This window comes from Microcebus murinus, chromosome 6 (genome assembly GCF_040939455.1).
Source record: "Microcebus murinus isolate Inina chromosome 6, M.murinus_Inina_mat1.0, whole genome shotgun sequence".
NCBI classification, from domain to species: Eukaryota; Metazoa; Chordata; class Mammalia; order Primates; family Cheirogaleidae; genus Microcebus; species Microcebus murinus.
This window is the reverse complement of record NC_134109.1, coordinates 112498450-112523773: the sequence shown is the minus strand read 5'-3', so window position 1 is coordinate 112523773 and position 25324 is coordinate 112498450. Positions and strand designations below refer to the sequence as shown.

The 25324-nt window shown below is 47.5% G+C and overlaps 1 protein-coding gene across 2 annotated transcripts in view; it reads right to left on the bottom strand.

The window, feature by feature from the left end:
* Nucleotides 1-17325, bottom strand: part of ACSBG1 (acyl-CoA synthetase bubblegum family member 1) — a 61023-nt gene extending 43698 nt beyond the window's left edge. The window contains exons 1-2 of one of the 2 annotated variants that reach the window (XM_020286107.2): nt 1135-1338; nt 355-447 (exon numbers count right to left, since the gene is read on the bottom strand). In XM_020286107.2, coding sequence (XP_020141696.1) covers nt 355-447; nt 1135-1313 — 272 coding nt within the window. In that variant the 5' untranslated portion in view covers nt 1314-1338. Of the gene's footprint in view, nt 1-354; nt 448-1134; nt 1339-17059 lie in introns of those variants that run through there. The other variant, XM_020286108.2, reaches the window with a different exon arrangement.
* Nucleotides 17326-25324: the final 7999 nt, after the last annotated feature.

The following is a 25324-nucleotide window of genomic DNA, read 5'->3' as shown; positions in this document are numbered from 1 at the left end:
AGTTTTCTACCTGTGTCCTATGGCTATTGTGAAGAGAAAATGATATATGAAAAGCGCTTAGTACATAGTCAGCTGGCATCATTATTATGGGTGGGTTCTCCCGGATCTTTTGGGGAGCAAGAAGATCCTTGGGCTCAACTGGGAGGGTGACTGAGTGGGGCAAAGACCCTGACCCCAAGTCTGCGGGCCCAAATGCTGTGCCAACTTCTCTGCCTGGAAGACGGGCTGGGGCCTGGAGGTGGGAGGAAGGTAGGGTCCTTGTTCCTTACACGGTCCTCAGGACGGAGCTGGCAGACCTGAGCAGAAGCACCTTTGGCATGGTACCTGTGGGGTGGCTGCACCCCGAGAGCTCACCCGGGAGAGAACAAGAGTCTCCGAGGACGTGTCACAGCGTCCCCCAGGGAGAGCCACAGCAGGCCCCGCCAGGCCCAGCTCCACCAAACCGCCCTGCAACAGAGACACAGTGTGAGTCACGCCCCCACAGCCTGGCTGGGTGAGGGGACAATTGCCCTCCTTCCTAGGCCTGACTCATCTGTCCCTGGGGCTGGGCACCTGGCTATAATCTGCTGCCTTGGAAGCCCACACCCTCAGACGGAACAGGGAATGACACTCACTACACAGGAGGCGGCTGCCTTAGGGCTCTGGTCTCTATTCCCCAGGGCCTATCGCTCACCAGGATGAGAAAATAAATACAATTTCCAGGACTCCTGCTTTGCAAAGACTTCTGACTCCCCTCCCTGCCCTCCCTATAACTCGTAGTTCTCACCTCTCCCTCTCAGGGGAGCAGTCAAAGAACTATCTTCCAGAGGATGGAGAGAGAACGTTCTCAATGGAGGGTATTGCCTAAATATTTCCCCATATCTAAAAACCCCAAATAGGGAGAAAAGCAGTGCCTCCTCCAACCCCGCAGTGCTGGCCGCGCAGGCTTGTCCCTGTGCACAGCCTGGTGCTCCCAATGACAACAACGTCATCTGCAAGGAGGGCTCCACGCTGGCCTCCCCTTGCCCTGTGTGGCAGACCCCACGCCCCTGCTTCTCTTCAGTCTGCGTGGACTGCCTCGCCGCAGAGCTATGGCCTCTGGCAGCTCCCTCCTGACTCCCAGTTCCAGCCCGAAGACCCCCGCAGTGGACTCACAGCAGAGGGCGTGGCTGAGAGGGGCCTGCCGCCCCAGGGTGCTCACCTTCCTCTTCTTGCAACTGGCAGACGCAGGGCTCAGCATCCCCTCTGCTCCCACAGCCAGGACATGGTGCATATGGCAGCCCTTGCCTGTGGGTGCCCCGGGTTCCAGGCGATGAGGCAGCGGGGCTGGGCATGAGTGGGGACCCGCCCCATCCCGCCCCGGGGCTGCCGGTGAGGTGTGGCCCCAGATACCTCTGACCCACATGGCAGAGGCCCCAGCTCCCCACCTGCGCAGCTCTTACACAACAGGGCGGGTGTCAGGAGAGGCACCTGCCCGTGCAGGTGGAGAGTCGGTCTGTTGGCTGTCATCCTTCGAAGAGCCTTGGAGGACATTTCTCCTGCCACTGGGCCCCAGGGTTAGGTGGGAAGGTTGACTTTGTTGTTTTCTTCTGTTTTTTACTTTTCTTTACTAAGTGTATACACTATGTCAAGTGCTTTATGTATTTGGTGCTTGCATCCTCTCCATGGCCCTGCAATGTAGATTTTATTCACGGTGGCATTTTCCAGAAGAGACTATGGAGGCCCAGAGAGCTCTGGACTTGCTCAAGTTACTCAGCCAGCAAGAGGTGGAACCAGCATTTTAAACCCAGGTCTACAGCTGGCTCTGAAGCCAGGATACCACGCACTCTAGGTTTACCCATTATTTGCATCATAAAACTCAACCTGCCACTTCACCTCTTCCCCATCCTACCTCTGGAGAGCCCCTATTCCATGGTAATGGATATCCCTGAACTTTGTCCTCTGCCTCTAGTGTTCTCACCCCACCTCCTCTGCCACTCCAGGAACTAGCAGGTTTGTGGCAGCAGCACCTTCCTGCTCCCTGGAGAGCCCCTCCCCACCCACCATGCTGTCCTGCCTCCCCTGGGGAGACTCCCCCAGAGCTCCCTGGGGTCCTTGGTGGTGCTCTGCCCACCTCTCAAGCCCCTTTCCCCCTTGGGGAACTCACTCATCCTTTTCACCTTTAATTACCACCTCGAGCTGCAACTCCCAAATCCTCTGCTGCCTCTGGAGTGAGTGGGGGTTGGATGATGTGAGAAAATGGAGGCAGCCCTAGATGGTGTTGGGGGACATTTTAAGCCCCAATTTTGAGGCCAAGAGGTCAGGCAGCAATGGGGTTAAGGGTTTGTTTGAAGGCCCTCCACCTAGGGAGATGGCAAACGACCGTCAGATTGCTACTGAGCTGGTAGGTCAGTGCCAGCACCCCAGCTTCAAGAGAATTCTACTTTATGTACTTGGTCCTTGCATTCTCTCCATGGCCCTACAATGTAGATTTTATTCACAGTGGCATTTTCCAGAAGGGGCAATGGAGGCCCAGAGAGCTCTGGACTTGCTCGTGTTACTCAGCCAGCAAGAGCCAGAGCCAGCATTTTTTTTTTTTTTTTTTTTGAGACAGAGTCTCGCTTTGTTGCCTAGGCTAGAGTGAGTGCCGTGGCGTCAGCCTAGCTCACAGCAACCTCAAACTCCTGGGCTCAAGCAATCCTCCTGCCTCAGCCTCCCAAGTAGCTGGGACTACAGGCATGCGCCACCATGCCCGGCTAGTTTTATATATATATATCAGTTGGCCAATTAATTTCTTTCTATTTATAGTAGAGACGGGGTCTCGCTCTTGCTCAGGAGAGCCAGCATTTTAAACCCAGGTTTAAGCTGGCTCTGACCAAAGTCCACTTCCATAAAGGCCTCTTTTCCCAGCGATCCTTTCCCATGGATAGTCTTGAGTCTCTGATGGGAAAGGAGCCCTTTTGAGAACCTGCTGGAAGCCATCCCCTCACCACCACCACCCATCAATGTACTTCTGCACCCAGATGCTCTCTTGCTATTTCAGGTTCCCGTGGGACTCCAGAAGCCCATGCTATACATTAACAATCCAACCCTAGTTCAGACCTCTCCCCTGTCTGAAGAGCTTAAGATGGAATTGTCTTTCTCCTTGTCCCTCTGTCCTGGTGAGGGCTGAGCAATGATGTTAAAGATGGGAGTTGGCACCGGTGCTTGACATGGTTGGGGGAGGCAGTAGAAATGCCCCCACCTCAAGGCTAGCAGGAGCCACATGCCCAGATCTCTTGGCCCTGTGGGCAGCTCAATGGCCACTCTGGATATAGAGTTTCCAAATTGATGAGGTTTTCCAACCTCAACAGTTAGAAAGCCAGCATGTGGCTCACTCCAGGATCAGGAGGGCTTGGGAAATGTGTAACTTTCCCTTGCCATCCTTCCACAAGGCCCGCCAGCAGACCTGCCCTGGCAGAGACTCCTCCTGTGGGGAGCCCTCTGGGAGGGGCCTCGGCGCTCACACTTCTTCTCGGAGCTGCCCTGTATGATCTCTTCTCAGGGCACATAGTATTTAGAGTTTGGGTATTGCTTTAAAAAAAAAAACCATAATTGTCTGCCATTAAATAAAACTATTAATTAAATCCTCATTCCCAGAGTTGGAAATGATCTCTCCCTGCCCCAGTGACTGACTGCTCCACCAGGATCCTCCTTCCATCTGTGCATACTGACCTAGCACCTCCTCTGTGCCAGGCGCTGCGTGGGCCGTGGGGTAGGGTGAGCGGAATGGACTGGGTCCCAGCCTCAGAGGCTTAGAGATGATGGGACCGATGCTCAGTTAACAAAGAGGCATTCACTGTGGGCCACCTGCCCAGGCCTGGGGAGGACACAGTGAAGTTAAAGCGAGAGAGCTGATAAGGGGTGAAGGTCTGGCTACTTCATGTGAGGCAGAGGACAGGTGCCCCAGGTGATGGGGCAGTAGGGCAGGCTGGTGCAGACAGGAGCCAAAGCCTAGGTGACAGACCCAGGCTGTGGGCCATCCCCAGCCTTCGTCCCCCAGCTCACAGGGGTAGGGACTTGGGCTGAGGCAGAGATCTGCTCAGGACTACTCATACTCTTTCAGAAAGGGTGTGGGCAGAGCAGGGATATGTTTAAGACATATCCCCCCAGAATCCACCAGAAAGAACATATTTGGAGCAGGTATCCAGAACCCTTGACTGACAGAAACTCCAGTCCAAGGCCTACACAAGTGTGTGTTTACTAAGAGCCTTCCACCCCAACAGGCTCATCCTGCCTGGCTCCTGCCTTGGCGGGTGGGGCGATACAGCCAGCCAGCTCACTTTTAGCCCAGTTGGCAGTGCCCAGAGTGTCCAGCCCTGCCAAGCCAACTCCAACAGCTTGCTGTATGGAGATAAGTGTGTCAGATATCAATTCCCACTGCAAAGACCAGAAGGACTCTGCAAGCAGTTTGGTCATACCCAGAACAAAATTCTCTGGGCAATGGGACATCTGGCTTTTCACCCAGGCCCTGTCTCTGTTGTGTGACCTTGGGCAAGTCCCTGGTTCTCTCTGGGACTCCATTTCCTTCGATGTCACAGATAAAAGGGCTTCCAATTTTCTATTTGAGATTGGTCACCTAGGGGCCTAGGCTGAAATTCTGCTGCACCAGGTACCGACAACTCTTCAAGGTTGGTGGTTGTGAGGCTCCCAGGCCCGAGGGGGGAAGCCAGATGAGAATAATATTAATAGTACTAGCTAGTAATTAACACATACCTAGCACCTACCGTGTGCCAGGGAATGTTCCACGCACACATTTCCATTTATATATATGTTCCATTTATATATATGGTCAAAGTATACATAAATGTATACTTTACACGTATATTAACATGTCCAATCCCCATAACAGTCCAATGAGGTGCTATCACCATCCCCACTTTACAGATGAGGAAACAGGTACAGAGATAACCGAAATTGTCCAAGGTCTTTTGGTTAGCAGAGTCAGGATATAAACTCAGGAATTGGGCTCCAGAGTTTATGCTTTTAACCAACCAGCCATTCCCAATAGCCTCAGGCCTTTTGGGTGATTAGGGTGGGGTGGGACCTGAACAGGGATGGGGAGATGCAGAGAGTGAGGCATCTCAGGGTCTTCTAAACTCCCTTCTCCCACCATTCATCATCAGACACTTTTGAAAACTGTTGTATATAAGTAACATGCATATATTAAATCATAATTAAGGCATTTTCTTATGTTGTATTGATGACAAGCACAGAGAACTGCCAACTGGTGGTTTTGAGCATCATGGGGAAGGCAGTATAAAGCTCAGAGATGACATAATTCAATCCCCAAGTGGAGACTACTAGAAAATCACTATCTCACCATCACTCGCCATTTTTATTTGCAGTACCACAAGTGTGAGTTTGGGCACACTCCTTCTCCTATTAGGGCCTCAGTTACCCCATCTGTGAAATGGGGTGGTGGATGAGATGGCCTCTACATCCTAGTCTAATGATAGATGATTCTCCTCCTTTCTTCTAGGGACACTAGAAGAAGGATGAACGCTGCCTATTGCTCAGGCTCCAGAGAAACTTCACGAGGTGGGGGTGGGGTGAAGCTGGGGGGAGGCTTCCACCAATGAAGGCCCTGTGTCCTACAGTGGGCTGATTCTGCTCACAGACTTGGTCCCTGCCCTGGAGGAGCCCAGGGTCTAAAGAGGGGGATGAAGAACAGAAACATACACATGTCCTGTTCACGTGAGAGGCATCTCTGCACATAGCAGGGAAAGGGGCCATGCGTGAGGGCACAGAGCAGCAGGAGGATGGTCTTCTGGGGAAATTTATTTCACTTTGGCATTTAGTGTGTTCCAGTTGCTCTATATGTATTAACTCATTTAATTATCTCAACAATCCTATCAAGTAGGTACTGAATTATAACCCCCATTTTATGAGGAAATGGAAGTATAAAAGGATGAGATAACTTGCTGACGTTTATACAGCTAGTAATGGGGACAGTTGAGATTCAAATCTAAGCACTCTGACTTCAGACTTCATGTTCTTAACCATGATATGCACCACCTAAAACTGGGCAAGGCTCTGCGAGGTCCCTGGCACCTCACCACACACTTCTACAACACAAGATTTCCTAGGGAACAATAGACTAGAAAGGCAGAGCACTGTGGCTAAGCCACTAGTTTCATATGCATGTGTATTTAAATTATTTATACCAACATACTATTGACTCCGTTCAACATATCTTTCAGGATATCCAGCATACAAGGAAGAATGAGTAAACATCTGAAAAAGTAGGAAAATGTGAGCCAAGATCAAGAAAAAAAGCAGTCAATAGAAACAAACCCTGATATGAGACAGATGTGGGAATAAGCATACAAGGTAATCTATGTATACAAGGTAAGCTATTAATACATGTTTAAGAATATAAGGGAAAATTAGAGCTAATTGATGAACAGATGGAGAATCTCCACATGAAAATGGAAAATATAAGAAAAATACAATCTCTAACATGAAAAAATCACCAGATGGGCTTAACAGCAGATTAGAAACTGAAAAAAATGTTAGTGAACTTGAAAATAAAGTATAGAAATTATTCAATTCAAAGTGTAGAGAGAAAAAATATTTTTAAATTGAATAGCACAAAACATTCTTGAAGGAAATTAAGGAATACCTGAGTAAATAAGAAAACATCTCAGGATCAACAGACTGAACATTGCTGAGATGGTAATACTCTAAAATTCATCCACAGGTCAACACAACTCCCATCAAAATCCCAGCTGGCTTCTTTGCAGAAATTGACAAGCTAGTGCTAAAATTTATATGAAAATTCAAGAGACCTAGAAAAGCCAAAACAATCTTGAAAAAGAACAAAGTTGGAGAATTTACACTTTCTGATTTTAAAACAGATTGAAAAACTGCAGTAATCAAGGCAATGAGGTACTTGCTTAGGATAGACATATAGATAATTAGAATGGAATTAAGAATACAGAAATCAAATTCACATTTACAGTAAATTTACAGTGAATTGATTTTCAACAAGGGTATTACAGTAAATTTATAGTGAATTGTATTTCAACAATACAATCCAATGGGAATAATCTTTTCAACAAATTGTGTTGGGACTAATGAATATCCACGTACAAAAAATTTTTTAAAAAATGAAGTTGGAGGCCGGGCGCTGTGGCTCACGCCTGTAATCCTAGCTCTTGGGAGGCCGAGGCGGGCGGATTGCTCATAGGTCAGGAGTTCAAAACCAGCCTGAGCAAGAGCGAGACCCCGTCTCTACTATAAATAGAAAGAAATCAATTGGCCAACTGATATATATATATAAAATTAGCCGGGCATGGTGGCACATGCCTGTAGTCCCAGCTACCAGGGAGGCTGAGGCAGGAGGATTGCTTGAGCCCAGGAGTTTGAGGTTGCTGTGAGCTAGGCTGACGCCACGGCACTCACTCTAGCCTGGGCAACAAAGCGAGACTCTGTCTCAAAAAAAAAAAAAAAAAAAAATGAAGTTGGACTCCTTCCACACACCATACACAAAATTAACTCAAATTTATCAAAAATATAAATGTAAGAGCTAAAACTATAAAAATACTAGGAGAAAAAAATGGGTAAATCTTTGTGACTTTATGTTAGGCAAAGATATATCTTAGATATGACACCAAAAACACAAACAACAACCACAGCAAAACGGATATATTGGACTTCATCAAAATTAAAACTTGTTTTTCTTCAAGGGAAACCATCAACAAAGTGAAAAGTTAACACACAGAATGGAAAAAGATATTTGCAAATCATATATGCAATAAAGGAATTGTATAATGTATAAAGAACTCTTAAAACTCAATAATAAGACAAAGAATCCAATTAAAACTGGACAAAGGATTTAAATAGACATGTCTCCAAAGAAGACATGCAAATGGACAACAAGAACATTGAAAAATGCTGAGGCCTGGCGTGGTGGCTCACACCTGTAATCCTAGCACTCTAGGAGGCCAAGGCCAGAGGACCACTTGAGGTCAGGAATTTGAGACCAGCCTCCGTAACAGTAAGACCCCGTTTCTACTAAAAACAGAAAGACATTAGCCAGGCAACTAAAAAAGAAAGTAGAAAAAATTAGCCAGGCGTGGTGGCGTACACCTGTAGTCCCAGCTACTCAGGAGGCTGAGGCAGGAGAATCACTTGAGCCCAGGACTTTGAGGTTGCTGTGAGCTACGCTGATGACATGGCACTCTAGTGTGGGCAACAGAGTGAGACTCTGTCTCAAAAAAAAAAAAAAAAGAAAAATGTTACACATCATTAGCCATCAGGAAATGCAAATCAAAACCACAATAAGATAACACCTCACACCTGTTAGGAGATTGTAATAAAAAAGATAATCGCAGCATTGGTTAGGATGTAGAGAAATTGGAACCCTCATTCACTGCTGATGGGAATGTAGATACTTTAGAAAACAAGCTGGGAGTTCCTCAAAATGTTATGTATAGGGTTACTATATGACCCACAATTCCACTCCTAGGTAAACCCAAGAGAAATGAAAACAGTCCACACAAATACTTGCATGTAAATGTTCACAGCAGCACTATTCATAATACCCCCAAAATGAAAACAACCCATCAACTGATGAATGTGTAAATAAAATGTGGTATATCCATATAATGAAATATTATTCAGCCATAAAAGGAATGAAGTACTGATACATGCTTCATATTACAGTATGTCTCAGTTTTCATGTAACATGGATGAATCTTGAAAACATTATGTTAAGGGAAAGAAGCCAGTCACAATAGATCATATATTATATCACCCCATTTAAATGAAATGTCTGGAAAAAGAAAATCTATATAGAGAAAAGTAGATTAGTGGTTTCCTAGGGCTCGGGGGATTGAGGAGAAATAGGAAATGACTACTAATGAATGAATATAGGGTCTCCTTTGGGAATGATGAAAATGTCCTAAAATTGGTTGTGATGATGATTGCCTAACTCTGTAACTATACTAAAAACCTTCAGTTATATACTTTATTGTTAAAAATTTTTAATTTTATTTTTAATTATTATGGGTGCATAATAGTTATATATCTTTATAAGGTACGTGTGATATTTTGATACAGGCATACAATATGAATTAATCAAGTCAGAGTGACTAGGATTTTCCTCACTTCAGGCAGGTATCATTTCTTTATGTTAGGAACATTCTAATTCCACACTTTTAGTGATTTTAAAGTATGTCCTCATTATTGATTATAGTTCCTTTGTTGTGCTATCAAATATTGTTCATTCTATCTCACTAACTATATTTTTGTGCTGATTAACTATCCCCACTTTATCCCCCCCTCCCCACTGCCCTTCCCAACCTCTGGCAACCATCGTTGTGAGACCAATGGTTTTTAATATTTAGCTCCCACATACAAGTAAGAATATGTGAGATTTGTCTTTCTGTGCTTGGCTTATTTTATTTAACATGATGTTTTCTAGTTCCATCCATTGGAACTAGTTGTTGCAAATGGCAGTATTTCATTATTTTTGTGCCTATCTAATGTTTCATTGTGTATATGTACCACAATTTCTTTATTCATTCGTCTGTTGATGGACAATTAGGTTGATTCCAAATCCTGGCTATTGCCAATAGTGCTGCAATAAACATGGCAGTACAGATATCTTTTCGATATGCTGAATTCTCCTCCTTTGAGGGATTTCTGGGTCATATGGTAGTTTTATGAGGAACATCCGTACTGTCCATCATAGTGGTTGCACCGATTTACACTCTCACTAACAATGTGTGAGCATTTCCCTTTTTCCACATCCTCACCAGCATTCATTATTGCCTGTCGTTGTATACTTGAAATGGGTAAATTTTATGGTATGTGAATTATATCTCAGTATATAACTGTTTTGGTTTGTTTTTTGAGAAAGAGTCTCACTCTTTTGTCTGGCCTAGAGTGCCGTGGCGTCAGCCTAGCTCACAGCAACCTCAAACTCCTGGGCTCAAGTGATCCTCCTGCCTCAGCCTCCTGAGTAGCTGGGACTACAGGCACATGCCACCATGCCTGGCTAATTTTTTCTATATGTTTTTAGTTGTCTGCTAATTTCTTTCCATTTTTTTTAGTAGAGATGGGGGCTCGATCTTGCTCAGGCTGGTCTCGAACTCCTGAGTTCAAATGATCCACCTGCCTCAGCCTCCCAGAGTGCTAGTATTATAGGCGTGAGCCACTGTGCCTGGCCTATATCTCAATATAATTGTTATATTTTTTAAAAATGAACAGAGACTCAGTGATCTGTGAGACAATATCAAATGGTCTAACATATGTTTAATTGAAGTCCCTGAGAAGAACAAAGAGAGAATGGGGCCAAAAAAATATTTAAAGATATAATGTCTAATTTTTTTTCAAATTTGGTGAAAAACATCAACCTACAAATTACATATTGAAAACCTGGAAATTACATAAGATCACTGAACATAAGCTGGATTGAAAAAGAAAACCACTCTTAAATCCATCATAGTCAAACCACTGAAAACCAAAGATAAAAATAGTATTTTAAAAGCAACCAAAGCAGGAGTGAGTGGGGAGAGTGGGGAGGACACATTACGTGAAAGGAAGCGATGGTAGCAGTGATGACTGACTCTTCATAGGAAACAATGAAGACCAAAAGGTATTGGAACTATATCTTTTTAAAGTGCTAAAATAAGTATATGGCCAAGCAAGAATTCTTTCCCAGTGAATATAGCCTTGAAAACCAAAGCAAAATAATGACATTTTTGTTAAATGAAAGATGTGAGGATTTCTTACCAGGAAACTGCTGTTTGAGAGCCTGAAATCTTGAAAGTTTGTCTGCAAATTCTATAACACTCCTCCCATCAAGAGGTGGAGTTTAACTCCCCTCTTTTTGAATATGGGCTGGCCTTACTGAGTGGCATCTACCAAATACAACATATGGAAAGTAACATTATATGGCTTCCAAGGCTAAGTCATAAAAAGTGATACAGTTTCCACTTGATAGCCTATTGAGTCTTCCCATTTCAGGCACAAGACATGTGAGTAAAGAGGACTTTGAGATGGCCCTAGCCTCAGCCACCAGCTGCATGTCATGAGAATACTCAAGTAGCTTATGGAGAGGCCCACTGGTGAAGAACTAAGATATCTGGTCAATAGCAGAATGATAAATTGAAAATGTTCCCCCAAAGTTATCCACATCCTAATTTCTGAAACCTGTTAATATTACTTTATATGGCAACACAAAAAAGGATTGTGCAGATTTTTCGGATGTGAACTAAGGATCCTGAAATAGAGAGATTATCCTATATTATCCAAGTGGACCCCAAATGCAATCACATGTGTTCTTACAAGAGAAAGTAGAGAGATACAATATACGTAAAAGAGAAGACAATGTGACCACAGAGGCAGATTGGAGTGACACAAATACAAGCCGTGTGGGATGCTGGTGGCAGCAGAAGCTGGAAGAGTCAAGGAACAGACTCTGCCCTAGAGCCTCTGGAGGAAGCACAGTCCTACTGACACTTCGATTTTAGTACAGTGAAACCAATTTTGAAGTTCTACCCCCCAGAACTGTGGAAGAATAAATTTCTATTGTCTTAAGCCACCGAGTTTGTGGTAATTTTTTATAGTGGCAATGGGGAATTAATACAGCCAGTGAGAAACAGAGGCCTGCCAACAACTGCGTGGGTGAGGTTGAAAGCAGGTCCTCTTGCTGCAGATGGCTGTCATGCTGGCAGACAGTGTGGCTGTAACCTCATGAGACCCTGAGTCAGAACCACTAAGCCAAGTTCCTCCTGAACTACTGGCTCATAGAAACTGTGAACAACAATAAATGGTCGTTGTTGGTTGAAGGTACTATGTTTTTGAGTGATTTGTTAATCAACAATACATAATTAGAACACCTTCATCACAAGAAATGTTACAGGAATTTATTTGGGCTGAAGGGACTTGTACCAAATGGAAACATGAGTCTATAGGAAGGAATGAAGATCACTGGAGATGCTGAACATATTGGTAACAAGCCAAGGGTATCCACTCTTACTGTCTCTATTCAACATTATATTGGAGGTCCTAGACAATACAATAAGGCAAGAATTAAAAGGAAAAATGACTGGAAAGGAAGAAGTAAAATTGTATTAATAGATAACAAAATTGTGTACATAAAATCCTAGGGGAATCTACCCAAAAAAGTACTAAAACTAATAAGTGAATTTAGTAAGACCACAGGATATAAGGTCAATATTTAAAAAACAATTGTATTTATACTAACAAAAAATGATGGAAAAATTAAACTAATAATACAATTTACATAGCAACAAAAACATAATTTTTGGAATAAATTTAAGAAAAAATGTGCAAGACATCTATACTAAAAACTATAATCATAGTTTAGAGATATCAAAAACCCTAAATAAATGGAAATACATACCATGTTCATGGATCAGAAGATTCACCCCAATTTTAAATACATAGTCAATTCATTCCCAGTCAAAATTTCAGTCTTTTTTGTAGAAATTGACAAAATGATTCTAAATTTTACATGTAAATCCAAAGGATCTAGTATATTAGTAATCTATGTTTACATAACAAATATCTCAAAATGTAGTGACTTAAAAAAACAAACATTTATTATCTCACTGTTTCTGTGGGTTGGGAATCTAGGTGTGGCCTAGCTCAGACTCAAAGTATCTCATGGGGTTACAGTCAAACTGCCAGCCAGGGCTGAAGGCTCAGTGGGGGAGGATGTGCTTTCAAGCTCACTCATGTGGTTGGTGGCAGATCCAGTTCCCTGTGGGTTGTGGGCTGAGGGCCTCCATTCCTCTCTGAATGTTGGCCAGAGGTATCCCTCAGGCCCTTCCAACAAGGCCTCTCTCTCAGAGTGAGCAAGTAAGAAACTGAGAGGAAACAATCACAAAAAAATGCACAATCTTTTTAAAAACTAATCTCTGAAGTAAAATCCCATCACTTTTGCCACATTCTATGTTAGAAATGAATCACTAGATCTAGCCCACATTCTAAGGTAGGATTACACAAGAATCCAGAAGGCAAGAATCACTGGGAAGCATCTTAGAGGTTGCCTGCTATACCTAGGATAGCCAAAACTATCTTGGGGGAAAGAAATCCACAAAGTTGGAAGACCAACACTACCTGATTTCAAGACTTAGTATAAAGCTATAGTTATGAAGACAGTATGGTTATTGATATAAAGACAGAAGAAGGCCCATACATATGTGGTAAATTTTTGACAAAGGAGCCAAGGCAATTTAATGTGGGGAAAAAATCATGTTCAACAAGTGGCACTTGAACAACTGGATAAATATGTGGAAAAAAGAAAATTCTAATTCAAAATGGATCATAGACCTAAACGTAAAAGCTGAAACTATAAAGCTTCTAGTAGAACACGTAAGGAAATATATTTATGACCTTGGAATAGCAAAGTTTTCTTAGAGAGGGTATAGTAGTACCAACCATAGAATTAAAAAATTAGGTAATTTGGACTTTATTAAATAAAAAATATTTGCTCATCAAAAGACACCACTAAGAAAGATAACCCACTAAGATAACCCAAAAGCTGGGAGAAAATATTTGCAATACATGTATTTGTTCTCTAGTGGCCCTCACAGGCCCCTTTGCAAGGAGCCAGTTGATCTGAGGAAGGCTGAGACCAGGAGTCTCTCACAGAACCCAGTGTGAGATAGGACTTTCTTCTGCCACTACTGTCCCTGGATGAAGCCGTGCCTTTGTAGCAAGTCCCCTTTCCCTGGAGATATTCAAGTCAGAGCAGATTGATAATATATGTGAATGTTGTAACCAAGTAGACTGGACTTTTTTATTGTGGTAAAATGTATACAGCATAAAATTTGCCATTTTTAAGTATATAATTCAGAGTATTGATTATGTTCCCTCCATATTGTTTTTATTCCAGCAACATTCACATTATGGTCATTCTTCCTAGGCTAGCACACTCCAGAGATGGGGAGCTCACCTCCTGTCATCTTTGGAAAGGTTTGTCAATGAGAACGGCCTTGCTCATGGGGCTTGTAGCAGCCTGCTGTGACTGTCCCACATCGCTGGCTCTGAGGGGGCTCCTTTCTGTATGCAGTCTCTGGGCAGGCGGCACTTGGAGAGACAGCTGGGAACCCACGGTGAGGGTGGTTAATTCAGAGCCTGTCATCCTTCCCTGGGCCAGACAGGACCCCTGGGACTCCTGTCTCCAGCCCACCCCTAATGCTGCCTGTATTCATCACTGCCAGATTCGCCTCCCCCAGACCAAACTCTGCCCAGGCTCCTGCTGCTCCCACACCTCCTGGGGCTCCCTCGGCCTCCTCTTCTGGCCTTGGCAGCCCCATGTGCCTGGCTGCCTTGGTCTGGCCTCGTCAGTCTCGCTAGACCCAGGGGTTAGCCTGGCCACTACCCCACCAGCCTGATGGCCACCTGTAGCTCCTCCACAACCACACCTTGGTCAGCACAATGCCCCCTGCCAGAGATCCTGGGCATCTACAACCTTTCAATTCCAGGATGAATGGGATGCCTCTCAGGTTCCTTCCTCCCTAATAGGCTTCTTCAGGCTCAGGGGCACTGGTGCTTCTCCTGGACACTCCTTGATGGGTGGCATGGCAAAGGGAGCCGGATACAAGCAGCAGAGCAGTGCTAGACCCAGATCCCAGCAAGTGCTGCCTCTCCTGGCCCTGGCCTGGTGGCAATCTCCAGACAACTGCCCACACCACTGGCTCTAGCTCTGCAACTGGTGTGGCACAAAAGGGAATTCATGTGGGTCAGGCCAGGGTGCAAGCTCTCCCCTGGCTCTCAGCCTTCCCCTTCCTCCACCTCCAACCTCGCCTCTGTAGCACTGGTGGGGCAGTCCCCCTCAGGCTGTTGAAGGAATGCAGGCCCGCCTTTGGCCTCAAGGTCAGGGCAGGTGGGCAGGCCTGAGGTGGAGCCCTTCCTAGCTGCAGTTGGCCTAGGAAAGCAGAGAGGTGGAAAGGTGGCACCGCAGAAGCAGCAGGAGCTATGTCTCTGATTTGAGAACAGTGTTTAACAAGGGCTCAAAGTTCTTTCCTCACAGCTACTCTGCAAGGCTGACAGAGGTTTATTTTCCCATTTGACAGATGGGGAAATTGAGGCTCAGATGTGTCTTGCCCAGGGTCATAGAGTAGGTCAGGACCAGGGCTGGACTGGAACCCAAGGCATGGGCCTTCCAGCCTGCTGCTAAGAGAGTTCCAGGGTGTTGCCATGAGGGTTACTACACCCATGATGTGTGATCTTGTGCTTCTGAAAGCATTTCAATACACGCATTGATACAATTCACCTAACTTTTCTATAATGTCAATGAAGTTCAGGCAAGTTCATCTTCATTTGCATAAAGGATGATATTAGGATCAGAAAGATTAAACCACTTATCCAAATTCACTGAGAAAGAAAGTAGTGGAACTGGTATGCCAACTCTGGGTTTTCAGCCCTTCTCTTGCTCCATAGGGCTTATTTGCCCTTCCACGAGGGAGTCCTGCCCTGCGCAGGCTGGGCCCTGCCCCAGGTCTGGCCACCTCCCTTCAGTGATGTCTACAAAATAAGCCCAGCACTCTGTGAGCCTTACTGGACACCCAGGACCCTCTGCTGCCCCTTCCCGCCATGGACTTCCACAAACACTGGGTTCCTGAGTGCCACACGACCCCTCACTCACAGCGGTGGCAAACCTTGGGACCCAGTAGATCTTGCTTTTGTTTTCAGTGGCTCCTCTGGCCTGGACTGTCCTCCTGCCGGGCTGCCCCTTGTCTGGTCACATTTTGAGGCCTGCCTATGAGCGCCTCATGGGGCAGGCATGCCCGGCCCTGCTGCTGTCTGAGCCTGTGGTCCAGGGAGGAGAGGAGGTAGCAGTACAGTGGTACCCAGAACAGATCCTGAATGAGTCCCTGGGTGAGGAAGTCAGGCCAGCTTTCCTCCAGGGGTGTGCAGTCCACGTCCACAGAGGGCCTGGCCCTCTCGCTCTTGGAGGCCTTGCAGATGAAGAGCCCCTGCTTCTGGGAAGCCAGGAGTTCGCTCTGGCTTAGCAGGATCCCAGGGAGGGGCCCTGCGTCTCTGAGGAGTGTTAACATTGCTCCCTTTCTCGTCCATCTTTCTTTCTCAAACCTCCCCTCAGAACAGTGGCCATGGTCTCTGTAGCTCAAACACTAAAAAACGGCAATTTCTCCCCTTTCCACAGACCCTGGCATTTAGGCCCTGTCCTTGCCCATTCTACGCTCCAGCCCCAGATCTCTCCTTCCCTGAACTTCCTGCCTTGCACCGTCAAGCTGCTCCCGTGCTCTCGGCTCTGTCTCCACTCTGACTGCCAAGGCCCCAGTCATCCGCGGTCTGGCTCAAGTGCCCGCAGTCAGAAGCCTCTCCCCTCCTCCCCTTCGCCTCTGCCCCTCCTGGGCATGGATCACGCAGATGTCTGGGCCCTGGAGCTCTGTGTGGTGGCCTTCTCCCTGCCTCCTGGCTGGGGAGTCTGGGCTGGGACTGGGTCCCTTCTTCCCAGGGTCCCCCACTCCTCGGATGGGCAGGGCCTAGGCCAGATTAACATGGGTGAGTGCCAGATAAATTGAACTCACTTCCTCCGAATCAGAGACTAGTCGAATATACACAGCGGAAGGGCTTTAAGGAAACTTCAGCCACTGTACTCATGTACAGACAGGGAAGCTACAGCCCAAAGAGGGCCATGGACTAGCCAAGGTCACACAGCAAGCTGGAGCCAAAACCTCTAGCTCCCCCTGAACTTGTCTGTCACTGAATCTCCCCCACCCCGAAAGACATAGGTCCCCTGAGGAGACAGGGAACAGTCATATTGACTGAAGAATTCTTCCTCCATCCAACTGCAGCCCACAACTCACACTCCTGGGCTGTGACTCATTCTTTAGTTGAGCCTCTCTTGGCCACACCAGGGAGCAGACACACAAGGTAGCACTCCAAATGACAAGTTCTTATTCCATCTTAAAGATCATCCAGACCCTTCCCTTCATTTCCCAGGCAAAGAAACCGAGCCTGAGAGAAACGTCTTGCCCAGGTCCACACCGTGGAGTCACGTTTAGACATTGGCCCACAGGCTCAGTGTGCAGAGACCTGACCACCAACTTACCTGGTTTTCGAGTTTTCTTGGGTGGTCTCCAGGATCATGCCCGGGCGGTTGTCCTGTGGGACCTCTCTGCTGTCAAGCATGCTGGGGTCCCTGTGGGGGCACCCGTATCCAGCTCCCAAACTGCGTGGCATCTGCCTCAGGCGTCCCCAAAGAGCTCCGTCACCCACTGTGAGAGGCTGGCCTTGAGCGAGTAGTGGGGACAGGCAGGGGGAGTGACTAGAGTGACCCAAAGAGGCCCATTTCCTTTCTATTTTTAGAAGCTAAAAAAAAAAGCAAAAAAAACCAAAAAACAAAAACCCTCTACTCAGTGGTAAAGTTGCTTAGAATTAAAACTGTCCTTTTCTTTGTGGTTTGTTCACCCAAGATGAGGAGAATTTCAATGAAGCCAGTGTTCTTTTTGATGCAAATTCACTCCAGTTCTGCCAGGGGTTTGGCCAATAAGTTCAGGGCTTCTGGGCCCCCAGAAAATCTCCTCACTGGCTTTAAAAGGCCACAGTGGAGCAAAAGTGGCACAAACCCAGACCCGGATCCTGCGGTGGCTGCTCGCGCTGCCTGCCTGCACTTTGTAGCCTTGACCGGCTGTGGGCTGGACGCAGCCCGGAGAGGGCGTCCATCCACTCAGTCTGCCTCCCCCAGGTCCTGCACTGGACGCTGGAGCCTGGGAAGGCCCCACAGCTCCTGCTCGCACAGGCAGGAAGGAGAGAGACATTCCCCACACTGAGAACTACAGTGTAATTCACAGACACATTTCCACTGAAGGGATGTGACAGAAGAGACCTAGGAACTATCCAGTGACTATCCAGGGAGACCTAAGTAGAAGCGTGGATCTATCTGTTCAGCTAAAGGAAAGAGCTGTGTCAGTGGCAGGTTTTCGTGCAGCCATAAAGAGATGTGGGAGATTCACATAGGACAGCGGTTGTCCCTGAATACCAGAAATCTTCCCTTAAGAGTAACTGTGCATTTATTCCCTAGGACTGCCATGGCAGAGTACCACAAACGGGGTGGTTTGAAACAACAGAAATGTATTTCTTCACAGTTCTTGAAGCCATAAATCCAAGGTCAAGATGTGAGCGAGGCCATACTCTCCCCCAAAGCTCTGGGGGAGATGCTCTGCCTCTCTCCTAGCTGCCTCTGGCCACTGGCAGTCCTTGGTGTTCCTCAGCTTGTAGCTGCATCACTCCAGCCTCTGCCTGCCTCCTCACACTGTCTTTCCTCTGTGTGTCTATCCTAGTTCATTTTCTATTGCTATAACAGAATACTTCAGACTCAGAAATCTATAAAGAAAATGAATTTATTTCATACAGCTATGGAGGCTGGAAGTCCAAGAGCATGGCGCTGACATCTGGTGAGGGTCTTCTCATGCATCACAGCATGGCAGAGGGCATTGCGTGGCAAGAGGGCAAGAAGGAGGTTGTCAGCTCAGGTCTTTCTTATTCTTCTTATACAGCCTCTGGTCCCATCATGGGGCCCCACACTGATGACCTTATCTGATCCTAATCATCTCTAATTTAGGGATTAAGTTTCCAACACATGAAATTTGGGGAACACATTCAACCCATAGCATTCTACGTCCCTATTTTCTCTTCTTATGAGGACACCATTCATTAGACTGGGGCCCACCCTAATTCCATATGACCTCATCTTCACCAATTATTAATACATCTGCAAAGACCTTATTTCCAAATAAGGTCACATTCTGACCTTATTCATGTCCTCTGGGTGGACATGAATTTGGGGTGAGGGGACACCACTGGATGCAACAGCAGGTGCTGGTGGGGATTCCTAAAAGACATCCCCAAGAAGGGGAAGTGGGTCCAGCTGGATCACAGGTGATGCTGCCCTGACTGGTGAAGGCAGGTAACTGAGAAAAAGTAGGGCTGTCTCCTAGCAAATTCAGGACACAGGCCCTTGAGCGCTGCCTCCCCAGTACTGTTGAAGATGCAAAGGGCAGGAGGCCTGGGGTCTGGCTTTAAGGCCTAAATCTTCCACTGACCCCCACCCCTGTGACCTTAGGCAGATCTCCATCCTCATAGGGTTTAGTTTTAACTGTCTGGATCATGAGGGTGATGGCCTGGTGGCTGGCCAAAGTGGCTGCCAGCTCCACCTGGACACAAGAAGGTGGTGGGGAGAGCTTTGCTCATGAGCTAACTGATGAGCCATGTGGGCGGAGACTGTAAGTGACAATTCAGCACATCCCCACCCGAGAGGAAACTGAATCAGAGAAAAAGACATCAAATTATGAGCTTTTAAGTTTGAAAGCCTTGGTCAAGATGAAAGCGTGGAATGTTTGGAAAGATACTGAAGAGGAGGGAGAAGTTCTTCCTCCTGCAGCCCACTCCCCCTCCCACCCCTCAGATGCTCACGGGTCCTGGGAACTGGGAGGGCATAAAGAGTGCGAAGGGAAGAAAGAACCCAGGATGGTCATGACAAGATCTCCTTTGGGCAGATCTTCCAGATCAGGGTGGAGATGTGAGGGTAATGGAGACCTGTGGTCAAGAAGGTGACAAGGCCCCACAGTGCCCTGCATGCACAGGCCACAGAGGAGAGATGGCTCCAGGGCACCAGGACAAGAAGGCCGGGGAAGCTACCACCTCAGAGCAGGCAGTGAACCGAGAGCTGGGGACCACATGAGGAGAAGTAGCCGGTGGGCTGGTGAAAGAGGCCGATGGGCACACGGGACCCAGCAGTCACTGCTGGGATGATTGGCTCCACCAGGACCAAAGATGCCTCTCAGAAGAAGCCTGAGGCCAGGACACAGTGCCGAAAAGGACAGGGAGTGGTGGAGTCTGCTTCAGCTTAGCTTTTACAATGGCTCATTTCATTTTGAAAAACAAATACAAACAACATGCCAGTTGTTCTCTGTTTGCCCCCAGATTCCCTCCCCACTCTCTCCTCTGGCTCTGTCCCCAGGGCTGACCTGTGTGAGCGTCACTCGGCTCCTGGCTTGTGCCCTCTGGTTGTGTGCCGCCAATGCTGTGGCAGGAGAGCAGAGGGTGGGCAGGAAGTGAGGCTGGGACTTTACTCCTCCTCCTTCCCTGCCGGCCACACCTGGGGCAGCAGCTCCTGTGGGCAGCCCCTCTCAGCCAGCTCTGCTCTGGTGGGACAGTTCCTCCCTGGCTGCCACAGGCTCCTGGCATTGCCTCGCCTCCCTTGTGGCTCTGAACCCTGCCCTCACCTCTCCAGCTGCCCCTTCAGTAAACTCTTCCCGTCCCCAGCACAGGCCGGCTCTTCTGGCAGCCGCACAGGGCGTGTGGGCTGCACACGGGACTGACCGCGCAGCGGGCCAGCGTCTCCTTTGGGCACCATGGCAGGGTATCGAGACCAGGCAGATGTGATAGTCGCACAACACTGTAAATCTACTAAATGCCGTTGAATTGTATACTTTAAAATGGTGAATTTTACCTCATTCAAAAAACATTTTTTAAAAGATGCAAAGGTCTTCAGAGTGAAAAGTAAATTTTGTCCTACTCTCTGCCCTCTCCTGTCCCTCACCCATTTCTTCTCCCCAGAGCCACCACCATTAAGTTTCTTTTTGCGTCATTCTAGAAATATCCCAGGCATATATCAATGGTAACACACAGCACACATAGTTTTGTACCTTGCTTCTTACACTTAACAATATTCCCTGGAGGACTTTTCATATTGTTGCCTGGGTCTCTATCGGTGTGCAGGTGCTGAGTCCCAGTGGAGGGCTGCACAGAGACATATTTAACCAGTTCTGTGTGATGAACATTTACGTTGTCTTCAGTCTCCTGTTGTTACAGACAGAGCTGCAACAAATAATATTATTCTTGCACCTTCCCCACTCGAGCTAGTCTATTTCTAGGATAAATTCCTAGAAATGGAACTAACTGCTGGAACTTTAAGTTTAAACTTGAAAATGACAGAGTTTTGTAAAATGAACAGATTAAAAGTTCTATCTGTAGGAAGAAGGAGAGAGTGCTGTAAATATATTTTTTTCCACTGAGTTACAGAAAATAAAGCTGTAGTTTTTTTTTTTTTTTTTTTTTGAGACAGAGTCTCGCTTTGTTGCCCAGGCTAGAGTGAGTGCCGTGGCGTCAGCCTAGCTCACAGCAACCTCAAACTCCTGGGCTCCAGTGATCCTTCTGCCTCAGCCTCCCGGGTAGCTGGGACTACAGGCATGCGCCACCATGCCCGGCTAATTTTTTTATATATATATCAGTTGGCCAATTAATTTCTTTGTATTTATAGTAGAGACGGGGTCTCGCTCTTGCTCAGGCTGGTTTTGAACTCCTGACCTTGAGCAATCCGCCCGCCTCGGCCTCCCAAGAGCTAGGATTACAGGCGTGAGCCACAGCGCCCGGCCTAAAGCTGTAGTTTTGCCTACCTGAATTTGTTGACTGCAGAAGTTTGTGTCTGCGGCGTGTGTAAGGGCCAAACGTTTCCGCACCGGCCGGAGGGCTGTTCGCTCTGCTCTGGCTGCATGTGGGGAGGTTGAGTGAGGAGGCTTGTGAGCTGCAAGCAGGACGTTTCCAGGAGGCTCCAAGCCTGGTACACTTTGGTAAGATGGGGCCCGGCCAAGATAAGGCTCTCCAGAGAGACAGCCGAACTGATGATGCAGATCTTCCCGCCTGGAGTCTGGGAACCTCCTGAAGTCACAGGCAATTTGTATGTGTGTCCATCATTTGTTTGCATTTTTCTAGGGAGAGCATGCTGGTTCTTTGTGGATCCTCTTAAACGTCTGTATCTGACAGTGAGGAACCAGAGGAATGGTACAAAACCTCAAGCTTTGGAGTTACACAGACCTGTGTTCAATCTCATCTCTTCTGCTTATGAGCTGAATGACCTTGGACAAAGGACTCCACCTCTTCGAGCCTGAGTTTTATCATAGTGAAGTGGGTAAGTAGTAGCTACCTGGAGCTGTGGGTTGGAATGATCTAGACAGCGTGGAGCTGGGGGCTGGCAGGGACGCCCTCGTGACACTGTTGCACCCTGCTGTCGTGCCGCCTGCTTGTGTGGACTTGCCTGCCTCCTTGCCTCTCACCAGCACTCCGAGGCGGCTGCTTGGGTCCCTACTTAGGCAGAAAAAGTGATGCCCAGAAACTGCTTCCTGGAGTGGATGGTGCAAACATGCAGGCGGAGTCTGCTTCCCTCTCCCAGAGATCAGCTGAGGAGGGATTTGGACAAGAAGAGAGAAGGCAGGAGGGAGAATGAAAGGGAGAGTGGGGCATATGGGCTCAGGGAGGATGAGGAGTTCTCAGAATGGGAGGGAAGGGGGCTGGAAGGGACTCAGAGGACGGCAAGTGCTGAGGGCGCTGTGGGTGACCGGCTGCTGTAGTCCAGAACCTGTGTGAGCTGTCGGGAGCAGACTGAGATCCAGGACCCCTGCACAAGGATGAGGCCATGAAGAACCGAAGGCCAACTAGAACAGAAGTCAGAGAGCACATTGCTCCTTTACCAGAACCTTGCAAAGCCTTCCCTTCTCAGAATAAAGCTGAAGTCCTTACATTGGGCCACAGGGCCTCTGTGATCTGGCCCCACCATCTTCTGCCCTCACCTCCCACAACTCCCCCTTCCGCACCCCAGCCCTGCTGGCTTCCGCTGTTCCCCCACACCAGGCTGGGCTATGGTGCTGGCTGCTCCCCGGGCCTGAAGCACACTTTCCCACATCCAGCCAGCTCTCTCCTTCACTCTCCCAGCCTTCACTCAGGCGTCACCCTCCCAGTGAGGCCTTTGCTAACCAGGCCATCTAAAGCCACACCTGACCTGGCACCGCACCCACTTTCTATTTGGTTTTCTCCATCGCCCTGACCCTCATCTCATCCTAATGTGCTGTGTGTCTTGTTGTGCATGTGTCTGTCCACTAGAGCGCCTGCTCCTTGAGGGCAGGGATTTTGCCTCTTTTGTTCCTTTCCTATCCACAGCACTCCAAAACAGGGCCTCGCATGGAATCAGTGCTTCATAAATGCCAGTGAAACACATGACCTGCTACCTGCGAGCATGGAAGAGACGCAGCCGTGGACTCCGCCCACCTTGGAAACAGGTCCTGGGTGTCTCCCAGCAAAAAGGGGGGCTCTCTGTAATAAGTGCTATGACTGAGCTGACACCTCCTCCTGAAAATATGCTATTCAGTCATAAGGGGAAAAGGGTGATTAGAAATACCAAGAAAAACAGCCTGCAAAAATAAGTCATGGCACAAATATGAATGCGGCATGACTGTAAACAACCAATTGCAAGAAGATGGAGTCCATGTGTGCTCACTGGACGCATTGTTTCTCGGGTAGCCTGGGTCCCTGGCACTGGCCTCTAGGGAGGGAAATATCATGGTAGCAGTCTGCTTGGTTCAGCAGTAGGTGACATTGACTGTCACAGAAGTGATTGCTGTGCTCACTGGTTTTCAACTTTGAGAATCAAGACCGCTGTTGACTGTTCCATTTCTTAACCACTGGTATGAGTTTTGCCATATCTGCATTCCTCTTGTATATCATTTAATGTTTTTCTTCACCTCAGACTCACTTTTTAAATGCATTATTTATTTAGAGACAGGGTCTCACTCTGTCACCCATGCTGGAGTACAGTGGCACAATTGTAGCTCCTTGCAGCTTCAAGCTCCCTGGCTCAAGCAGTCCTCCCGCCTCAGCCTCCTGAGTAGACTACAGGTGCACTCCACCATGCCTGGCTTCACTTTTTTGGTTTTGGGGGTTTGTTTATTTATTTATTTATTTTGAGACAGAGTCTCACTCTGTTGCCCAGGCTACAGTGCCGTGGAGTCAGCCTCGCTCACAGCAACCTCAAACTCCTGGGCTCAAGCAATCCTCCTGCCTCAGCCTCCCCAGTAGCTGGGACTACAGGCATGCACCACCATGCCCGGCTAATTTATACATATATATATATTTTTTTTTTGGTTGTACAGCTAATTTCTCCCTTCTTTTTAGTAAAGTCAGGGTGTCGCTCTTGCTCAGGCTGGTCTCAAACTCATGAGCTTAAACGATCCGCCCGCCTCAGCCTCCCAGAGTGCTGGGATTACAGGCATGAGCCACCACGCCCAGCCCTGGCTTCACTTTTAAAATTTAAAAATGTACTCTAGCAAGCTAAATCATCGTATTGCAGTGTCATTTATAGTGAGTAAATGAAGATCTAGAGAGCCAGACATATGTTTTAGAACTGTGGAGCCCCCACAGGAAAGAGGCATTAGAGGCAGAAATGTGAGGGTTTTTTTCTGTTGGGGATATCTGCTCCATAAGAAATGAGGTTTTGTGTTTTATCTTGAAAAGGTGCCCCTAGGGCTTGGGTGGAAGGAGCATTGCTGTATATTTTCAGCATCAGCTATCCTGGGCTACTTTTTTGTTATGTGTATATATTACTAGGATACAATTTGTTTTTCTTTCTAAATTTCAAAATACTGTACCTGAGGCCCTGGCTGGAGGCTCCACAGCACTCTCTGTGCGCAGGAGGAGCAGGAGGACAATGGGCCTCTGCTGACCCCTGCCGGCCACAGCACCTCCCACCTGCCCTAGTGTCCCCAGAACCTGGGGTCTTGGTGCCACCAGCAGCCCAAAAACTGCCTCCTGCCACCACCTCCTGTGCTCCTGAGGGCGCTGAGGTCCTGGGCTGCGTTTGTGTCCTCTTGAGCACCCTGTCTACACTGCATGCTTAGGGTTTGAGTCCCAGGATCAGAGTGAGTTTCCTCCAGCTCTAGATAGAACCCAGAGAATTTAGAGCATCAAACTCCTCTCCCAGGGACTCAGATTCTTGGAGGATCAGGCTACCCGAGCAGAGCTTTTCTGTGAGAAGGGCATAAGGACATGACACATAGAGGATTCTAACAAGTAGGTACACAGCTGGAGTGGGTGGTGGGGACCACCGAGGTCAGTCCCTCTGGAGGAGGAAATTAGGGAAGAAAAGAAGGGAAGGAAACAAACTCAGATGCCTGCCCAGCCTCTGCAGAAGAGCCACTTTCTCTTCTCACCTGGAGAGACCTGGCTCCATGGCCACGTGACCTGCATGCTCAGGATCTGGACCAAGCAGGGCAGAGGCTGAGCACACTGGTCTTTGAATTAGCTACATGACCAAGTCACCCCATCTCTCTGAGTCTCAGTTTCCTCATCTGTAAAATGGGACTCTTTTTTTTTTTTTTTTGAGACAGAGTCTCGCTTTGTTGCCCAGGCTAGAGTGAGTGCCGTGGCGTCAGCCTAGCTCACAGCAACCTCAAACTCCTGGGCTCGAGCGATCCTTCTGCCTCAGCCTCCCAAGTAGCTGGGACTACAGGCATGCACCACCATGCCCGGCTAATTTTTTTATATA